We start from the raw sequence: 9,576 nt of genomic DNA, 5'->3' as shown, positions 1-9,576 counted from the left end.
TGAAAATAAAAGAGACTTTAGGGTTTAAAGTGATATATCCCCTTAGCATCCCTAGATATTATTGATTTTGTCTTAATTTGATATGATTTCCCATTCTCGAATCATGGGAGGGAATTTTAATAATTCAGTGTCCCAACACTAATCAGAAATCTCACCAGAAGGAATACTTTTTTAATTCACTTTTTCCATTATGCACCAGAATCCTCAATGACTTTCATGTCCAATATCAATACAAAAACCACTTTTTTTATTCCTTCTTCAGCATATTTCAGAAGTTGAAGAAAATTACTGAAGGGAATGGCACATGAGACTCACTTCATTCTCACAGGACGGAAGGATTCTCCAGATCTGCAGCTGATTCACTTTATTGTATTTCTCTTCACGTAAGCCATCATCCTGGCAGGATACCTGGGAATGACCGTGCTCATCGAGTTGCACTACCGACTTCACACCCCCATGTATTTCTTCCTCAGCAACCTGTCGTTCACCGACCTGAGTTATTCTTCAGTCATCATGCCCAGAATGAGGATGAATTTATTAACAGCCCAGAATACCATTTCTTTCGTTGGATGCTTTGCCTCGATGTACCTTTTCGTTGCTTTAGCTGGCGCCGAGTGCTTTCTTTTAGCTGAGATGGCTTATGACCATTATGTAGCCATCTGTAGCCCACTGCTTTACATGGTTGTGGTTTCTTGGAGAGTTTGTGTCTGGGTTCTGGCTGGGATATATTTAGTCTCCACCATCAACTCTCTGGTACTGCATCAGCCTCCTCTCCGATCTCCCATCGGAGACTAGGGTGACCCTCTGTTTATTGCCAATGTTCATTCCTTTAATTTGTTAGCTAGGAAACTGAAAAACCTGAAATTCGATCATTAATCAATCATGTGACCTCTTTAAAATAGACACCATATTTTTCTAGACAATGGGGAAGTTAAAAGGAAGATGTAAGATATGGTCTGTATGTTCAGGCAACAAAAAGTTTTCACTTTTACTTAACAGCAACTAAATTTCCACCTCAACCCAGAGACCAGTTCAACAGGTAAAGTCTCAGGGACCTGGAAGGGTTCTATGTCTCCTTTCTCTATTAGGAGGTTGGGAAATGTAGCTTAATTCCTGGAAGAAGTGACAGCTCATAACTTCTTCAGTGGACTTAATTCCAGGTGGCTTTATCCTTGTAGGTAAGTATCACATCTACCAACTCTACCATATTATATGTTGCCTTGTATTTAATATCGTGTTCCGCACACAGTAAGCACTCCACAAGAAACACTGATGGATTGATATTAAAGTGATTCATGTGCTCAGAATATGAATGGTGTTTTAAAATGCTAAATCATGGGATTAATGTTCTGAGGAATCAATCAATGACATTTATTCAGCACTTACCATGTGCAGAGCATTGTATTAATGCTTGGAGTTGGCAGACACATTCCCTGCCCAAGAGCTTACAGTCTAGAGGGATAAAGGGGGAGAAGGCTTCACCAAATTCAGGGGAGATTAAAGATTCAGAAGTTAAACGATTCAGATAGTTACAAATTGTTTGCAGATCAAAAGAGAAGCAGCATGGTGTAGTGGATAGAGTATGAGTCTGGAACTCAGAAGGTCATGGGTTCTAATTCCTGTTCCTCCACTTGTCTGCTGGGTGACCTTGAGCAAGTCACTTCATTTCTCTGTGCCTCAGTTACTTCATCTGCAAAATGGGGATTGAGATTGTGGGTTTCACACGGGACAAGGGACTTTGCTTGTATCCACCCCAATACTTATTACAGTGCCTGGCACTTAGTAAGCACTAAACAAATACAATAATAATTATTATCTCTTTGATCTTATTTCACGGTGATTTCTTGAAAGAGTAAAGAACTGTGGACTATGTTATTAATGGGAAAAAATAATTGGCTATTTTGAAGCACTATTGAGACTTTATTACTCTCCCACAACGTTGGTCACAGTGTTGCTTCCCCCAAAGGGATGTACTGCTGGACTCCTTCCCACTGCTGCAGACTCTGGCCGTGATATGGTAGGCAGATACTGCATTCCAGAAGCCAAAAGACCTTTTGAAAGAGAGCGTGGCCTAGTAGATAGAACACACGCCTGCAAGTCAGGGGGATCTGGGTTCTAATCCCAGCTCCAGCACTTGTCTGCTGTGTGACCTTGGACAAGTCACTTAACTTCTCTATGCCTCAGTTGCCTCATCTGTAAAATGGGATTAGGAATGTGAGCCCCTTATGGGATAGGGACTATGTCCAATCTCATTAATTTGTATGTACCCCAGTGTTTAGAACTGTGCTTGGCGCAAGTATTTAACAGGTATCATTATTATTGCTATTATTATTATTATTATGAAAAGACCTGGTGGCCATCCAGCAGTTTCAGAAAGGCTGCTGGGCGTTTTCCTGACCTGCTTTGAAGTTCAGGTCAAGATCAGAGGACTGTTCTAGGCAATTATTCCATTTTATTTTTTGAGTGCTAACTGTGTGCAGAGCATTGTGCTAAAGTGCTAGGGAGAGTACATTACAACAATAAATGGACACATTGCCTGCCCACAGTAAGGTTGACTGTGGGTGGGGAGTGTGTCTTCCAACTCTGTTATATTGTAAACTTCAAAGTGCTTAGAACAGTGCTCTTAATACAGTAAGCTCTCAATAAATATGATTGACTGATTGACTGATTGATTGATTGTTCTGGCTCATCTGCCCTAAGGATCACCTCCAGCCCAAGTGAATCCCACCAGACCAGAGGCCCCCTGACACACTATTGTGATTCGGGGAATGCTGAGGTGGGACATTCTAAAAATTTTAGAAGAAAGCCTGAGGAAACAGATGACATTAGTTACCCACTGAAGCCAACATCCACAAAGCAGTGTTGCCTAGTTAAAAGAGCCCAGACCTGGGAGTCAGAGAACCTGGGTTCTAATCCTGGCTCTGTCAATTAGCTTCCAGTGAGACCTTGGTCCAGTCATTAACCTCTCTGTGCCTCAGTTTCCTCAACTGTAAAATAGGGTTTAAATACCTGTCCTACCTACTACTTAAACTGTGAGCCCCATGCAGAAAGGGACCGTGACCAACCTAATTGACTTGAACATACCCCAGTGTTTAGAACAGTGTGTGACATATAGGAAGTGCTTAATACATTAAAAAAAACTCCTTCTAGTCCCACCCTACTAGTAGCAGTAATTATTATGAATAATGTTTATTAAGCACTGACTGTGTGCAGATCACTGTACTCAGCACCACTAGCCACACAGCACACTGAGAAGCAGTGTGGCTCAGTAGGAAAGAGCACGGGCTTTGGAGTCAGAGGTCATGGGTTCAAATCCTGGCTCCACCAATTGTCAGCTGTGTGACTTTGGGCAAGTCACTTAACTTCTCCGGGCCTCAGTTCCCTCATCTGTAAAATGGGGATTAAATCTGTGAGCCCCACGAGGGACAACCTGATCACCTTGTAACCTCCCCAGCGCTTAGAACAGTGCTTTGCACATAGTAAGCGCTTAATAAATGCCATCATTATTATTATTATTATTATAGCCAACAAAATCCTAGAATTTAATAACTACACCGATCCTTGTCAGTGGATCAAAATAAAGTGTTGATCTAACCTGGCTCCACAACCTGCCTGCTGTGTGACATGGGCAAGTCACTTAATTATTTTGTGCCTCAGTTACCTAATCTGTAAAATGGGGATTAAATTCTCCTCCTTCCTACTTAGACTGTGAGTTCCATGCGGGACAAGGACTATGTCCAACCTTATTATACTAATTATGGTATTTGTTAAGCACTTGCTATGTGCCAGGCCTACCCTAGTGCTCAGCACAGTGCTTGAGCATTTAAAGAAGAATACAAGAACCATTTTTTAAAATCTTCATTTAGCACTAAAAAAGCCTTTCAGGATTACTGCTCTCAACTCTACCCTTTCTACTCAGCTAGACTCGCTCGCTCCCCTTTCCCTTCGCCGCTCTCGCACCACCAACCCACAGCCCTGGATCACTGCCACTGTCCGCCTCCTTCGCTCTTATGCTCGAGCTGCCGAACGCTGCTGGAGAAAGTCTAAACACCATGCCAACCTCGTTCACTTCAAGTTTATCCTCTCCTGCCTTAACTCAGCCCTCTCTTCTTCCAGACAAAACTATTTCTCCTCCCTTATTGACACCCATGCCCATCACCCCCGCCAGCTCTTCCGTACATTCAACTCCCTTCTCAGGCCCCCGGTTCCTCCCCCTCCTCCTTCCCTCACCCCCAACGATCTGGCCTCCTACTTCATTAACAAAATTAAATCCATCAGGTCCGACCTCCCCAAAGTCTCTTCCCCCCTTTCTCCAACCCCCCGGCTCTCAACACTCTCTGCTACTCTCCCATCCTTCCCAGCAGTATCCTCAGAGGAACTCTCCTCCCTCCTCTCAAGTGCTACTCCGGCCACCTGTGCTTCTGACCCCATTCCCTCTCATCTTATGAAATCTCTCGCTCCATCCCTTCTCCCCTCCTTAACTTCCATCTTCAACCGCTCACTCTCCACTGGTTCCTTCCCCTCTGCCTTCAAACATGCCCATGTCTCTCCCATCCTAAAAAAACCCTCTCTTGACCCCACCTCACCTTCTAGTTATCGTCCCATATCCCTCCTACCATTCCTTTCCAAACTCCTTGAACGAGTTGTCTACACGCGCTGCCTAGAATTCCTCAACAACAACTCTCTCCTCGACCCCCTCCAGTCTGGCTTCCGTCCCCTTCATTCCACGGAAACTGCGCTCTCAAAGGTCACCAATGACCTCCTGCTTGCCAAATCCAACGGCTCATACTCTGTCCTAATCCTCCTCGACCTCTCAGCTGCCTTTGACACTGTGGACCACCCCCTTCTCCTCAACACGTTATCTGACCTTGGCTTCACAGACCCCGTCCTCTCCTGGTTCTCCTCTTATCTCTCCGGTCGTTCTTTCTCAGTCCCTTTTGCAGGCTCCTCCTCCCCCTCCCATCCTCTTACTGTGGGGGTTCCCCAAGGTTCAGTGCTTGGTCCCCTTCTGTTCTCAATCTACACTCACTCCCTTGGTGACCTCATTCGCTCCCACGGCTTCAACTATCATCTCTACGCTGATGACACCCAGATCCACATCTCTGCCCCTGCTCTCTCCCCCTCCCTCCAGGCTCGCATCTCCTCCTGCCTTCAGGACATCTCCATCTGGATGTCTGCCCGCCACCTAAAGCTCAACATGTCGAAGACTGAGCTCCTTGTCTTCCCTCCCAAACCTTGTCCTCTCCCTGACTTTCCCATCTCTGTTGACGGCACTACCATCCTTCCCGTCTCACAAGCCCGCAACCTTGGTGTCATCCTCGACTCCGCTCTCTCATTCACCCCTCACATCCAAGCCGTCACCAAAACCTGCTGGTCTCAGCTCCGCAACATTGCCAAGATCCGCCCTTTCCTCTCCATCCAAACCGCTACCCTGCTAATTCAAGCTCTCATCCTATCCCGTCTGGACTACTGCACTAGCCTTCTCTCTGATCTCCCATCCTCGTGTCTCTCTCCACTTCAATCCATACTTCATGCTGCTGCCCGGATTATCTTTGTCCAGAAACGCTCTGGACATATTACTCCCCTCCTCAAAAACCTCCAATGGCTACCGATCAATCTGCACATCAGGCAGAAACTCCTCACCCTGGGCTTCAAGGCTCTCCATCACCTCGCCCCCTCCTACCTCACCTCCCTTCTCTCCTTCTACTGCCCAGCCCGCACCCTCCGCTCCTCCACCGCTAATCTCCTCACTGTACCTCGCTCTCGCCTGTCCCGCCATCGACCCCCGGCCCACGTCATCCCCCGGGCCTGGAATGCCCTCCCTCTGCCCATCCGCCAAGCTAGCTCTCTTCCTCCCTTCAAGGCCCTGCTGAGAGCTCACCTCCTCCAGGAGGCCTTCCCAGACTGAGCCCCTTCTTTCCTCTCCCCCTCGTCCCCCTCTCCATCCCCCCGTCTTACCTCCTTCCCTTCCCCACAGCACCTGTATATATGTATATATGGTTGTACATATTTATTACTCTATTTATTTATTTATTTATTTATTTATTTTACTTGTACATTTCTATCCTACTTATTTTATTTTGTTGGTATGTTTGGTTCTGTTCTCTGTCTCCCCCTTTTAGACTGTGAGCCCACTGTTGGGTAGGGACTGTCTCTATGTGATGCCAATTTGTACTTCCCAAGCACTTAGTACAGTGCTCTGCACATAGTAAGCGCTCAATAAATACGATTGATTGATTGATTGATTGATTTGCTGGTTCTGGAAACTACAGGTTTGATATTTGAATGAAAAAGTATTAAAACATGGCAACCCTCCCAGCTCTCCAAATATAAGCTTACTCTAGACTGGAAGCTCCTTGGGGGCAGGGAATGTAACTGTTTATTTTTGTATTGTACTCTCCCAAGTGCTTAGTACAGTACTCTGCACACAGGAAGTACTCAATAAATACAATTGAATGAAGGTGTAGTCACACCTCTGAGTGCGAACTAAATTGGATGCCAAACTGGTGTTAGTGTGAAGAGAATTAAGAAAGCTTCTGCCACCAGCAGATTCTTGAAAGTTGTTTCCAAGGCTGAATTGAATGTTGTGTATTTAAGGTGATTGTAGTGGACGGAGAATTCAGGTCATTCACAGAACAGTGAGGGTTGTTGAGACAGAACTTCTACACACAGGGCAGTCTGGGCTAGGGCATTCAGAAGGCAGTTTGCTCATCCTGAGCAGAAGCTTTGGGAATTTCAGACCAAGAAGCATTTCAAGTGAACACATCAGTACTGTGAAAGAACAGACTTATATGCACAATATGGAATGGATTTTCAGTCATGCATCAGCCTTGTCAACAATACCCATTTGCTTAACCAGATGTCAATAGAACATGCCATCTTCAAATGAGAAGACATGACTCTCTCAACCTCTCCCAGATTTGTGAATGTATGTGTTCCATTAAAAATGCAGTTTTATTTATTCTGCTTCTATGGCTCACGAATATATCTATGCCTGTCTTTCCCACTAGAGTGTAAGCTCCTTGTGAGAAGGAAACAGGGTTTTGCCCTTTTGCCTAGTAGATTGAATTCAGTATACACCATTACTCCTGGACATTTTACTATTTATATGACAACATTCAGTGAGGCCTGAAGCATTTGAACATAGTTGTGGTATTTTTTAAATGCTTAATATGTGCCAAGCACTGTACTAAGAGGTGGGGTGGATGCAAGCAAATTGGGTTGGAGACAGTCCCTATCCCATGTGGGGCTCACAGTCTCAATCCCCATTTTACAGGTGAGGTAACTGGGGCACAGGGAAGTAAAGTGACTTGCCCAAGGTCACACAGCAGACATGTGGTGGAGCTGGGATTAAAACCTGTGACCATCTGACTCCCAGGCCCAAACTTTATCATCAATAAAGGCCCAAATCTAATATGCTGAATATTTGCTTGCCTAATTAAGACAGCCCTCACAGAAAACAATAACATCGAATAAAAATGATTTTAAATGTCCCACTCCACACGTTAGGACATTAAATGAACCCTCTTACAATATAATTCACAGTTCCCATATTAAAATAGGAATTACATTTACCTGGAGAACTCAAGGAAAAGAGATATCATTTTGACTTTTAAGTCCTTGTACTCTTCTCTTTCCCTCTCTCTATACTCGTCTCAGGAACACTGCCTTCCAAAGTGGAGTTCTAGTCCCACTCCTTGCTGGTACATAGAGGCCCCAACTCCCCTACCCCCTGTCCAGAATATGTCCCACCTCTACTGCAGCACAAGCTAAGTAGAACAGGATCTTACTAAAATTTGATAATTATTATTGTTCTATCTGTTTAGTGCTTACTCTGTGCCAATCACTGAAGTAAGCGCTGGGGTAGATACAAGACAATTAGGTTGGACACAGTACATGCTCCACATTGAGTTCACAATCTAAGTAGGAGAGAAACTAGGCATTTGAATCCCCATTTTACAGATGAGAGAAGAGCGATGTTTACAGAAGTTGACAAAGAAGTTAACGACTTACCCAAGGTCATCCAGCAGGCAATTGGCAGAACCAGGATTAGAACCAAGGTCCTTTGACCCCCAGGCCTGTGCTCTTTCCATTAGGCCATACTGGCATGTGAGGAGAGAGAAGGATTCAGGGCATTAAAAAGATTCTGTGGAAACTTTACAAAGTGGCATGGCTTAGTGGCTAGAGCAGAGATGTGTGCAGAGCCCTGCACTAAGAACTGAGGAAACACCAGAAGTAGAAGACTCAGTATCTGATCTCAGGAGGCTTACATACTTAGTTATAGAATAAGGCCTGAAAGACAATTGAGCCTAGTGAGGACACAGGAAGCATGTGAGCAGCCCTCTCTCTGGAACAAAAGGAATCATGCCAGGGTCTGAATTAGTGGAATCAAATGTAATTTTGTCATCATTTATTCTGATACTTCTTTTTCCATTTACCTCAGATTAATCATATGCATTAGAGAGATGGACCAGGACAATATCACTGCAGTTCCTGAATTCATTCCAATGGGACTCACTGATCTCCCAGAATTCCAGCTCCTTCTTTTTTTGGTGTTTCTGGCAGTCTGATCAGCCTTTTGTGAAGTTTGGGATTGACTGTGCTAATCACAATCGACTCTGGACGTCACACCCTGATGTACTTCTTTCTTGGGCACTTGTCTGCCTTGGATCTTTCATATTCTTCAGCCATTGCTCCCAAGATGTTATGCAGACATTTCTGGAGGCGAGAACTATTTCCTTGATAGAATGTGCAATCCAGATGTATCTCTTTGTGGCCTGTGTAACCACCGAGGGTTATTTCCTGACAGTCAAGGCATATGATTGCTTCATGGCAATCTGCAACCCTATGCTCTATATGGTTGTTATGTCCCTCAGAGTTTGTACTCAGCTCATGCTTGGTTCATATCTCACTGGTTTTCTCCAGGGACTCATTTAGGTGCTGCTAATATTTCATCTGCCATTTTGCAAGTCAAATATGATCAACCATTTCTTCTGTGATCTCTCCACAATCTTAAAATTATTGTGCAGTAACACCTTCCCCAGTGAGGTCTTGCTTTTCAGCCTGGGGTTTTTCAGTGGAACTGTCATCTCTCTGAAAATTGTGGTGTCTTACATATATAAACTCATCACCACCCTGAAGATCTGCTCTGCAGCAGGGAGATGCACGGCCTTCTCCACCTGTGCCTCCCACAGGTGGTTGGCTTATTATATGAGACCACCATCTCCATATACGTTTGGCCCAATTCACAGTACGCACCAGAAAATGACAAAGTGGTTTCCATGTTTTATACTCCTGTGATATCAGTGCTGAATCCTCTGATCTACAGCCTGAGAAAGAAGGATGAAAACGATGCTCTGTGAAAATAACACAAAGAAAAGCATCGTCTTGGCAGATGTAATGCATTTCTTATGTTAAATGATTAATTTTTGTCAAGATTCATGTTCTCATCAAGGTAGTTCAACAGCAGTTGTTATAATGTCATAGGTAGGGCTTGCTATAGCTGTACAATCAATCCAGGTGTGAAAAATCATAGCTCAGGAGAAAATTAAGGCTATTGTATGGATAAGTAGAATG

The 9,576-nt window shown here is 44.4% G+C and overlaps 1 protein-coding gene across 1 annotated transcript; it reads left to right on the top strand.

Moving 5' to 3' along the window:
- Positions 1 to 414: 414 nt before the first annotated feature.
- On the top strand, positions 415 to 9,362 carry LOC119924366 (olfactory receptor 8H1-like). Its single transcript, XM_038743222.1, has 5 exons — positions 415 to 753; positions 969 to 1,039; positions 6,514 to 6,597; positions 8,688 to 8,877; positions 9,195 to 9,362. The coding sequence occupies exons 1-5, from the start codon at positions 415 to 417 to the stop codon at positions 9,360 to 9,362; spliced, it is 852 nt and encodes a 283-aa protein (XP_038599150.1).
- The last annotated feature ends 214 nt before the right edge of the window (positions 9,363 to 9,576 follow it).

This window comes from Tachyglossus aculeatus, unplaced genomic scaffold (genome assembly GCF_015852505.1).
Source record: "Tachyglossus aculeatus isolate mTacAcu1 unplaced genomic scaffold, mTacAcu1.pri scaffold_97_arrow_ctg1, whole genome shotgun sequence".
Classification (NCBI taxonomy): domain Eukaryota; kingdom Metazoa; phylum Chordata; class Mammalia; order Monotremata; family Tachyglossidae; genus Tachyglossus; species Tachyglossus aculeatus.
The sequence above is the reverse complement of the archived record's forward strand: the minus strand, read 5'-3'. Positions and strand labels throughout refer to the sequence as shown.

Bases quoted from the DNA above. Each gene is read 5' to 3' on its own strand.
- LOC119924366 (XM_038743222.1), top strand. From the start codon at position 415: ATGACCGTGCTCATCGAGTTGCACTACCGACTTCACACCCCCATGTAT. The intron at 1,040-6,513 runs GTAAAGTCTCAG...AACTGGTGTTAG, and splicing joins CCCAGAGACCAGTTCAACAG to TGTGAAGAGAATTAAGAAAG. The intron at 8,878-9,194 runs GTTTGTACTCAG...TGCCTCCCACAG, and splicing joins TGGTTGTTATGTCCCTCAGA to GTGGTTGGCTTATTATATGA.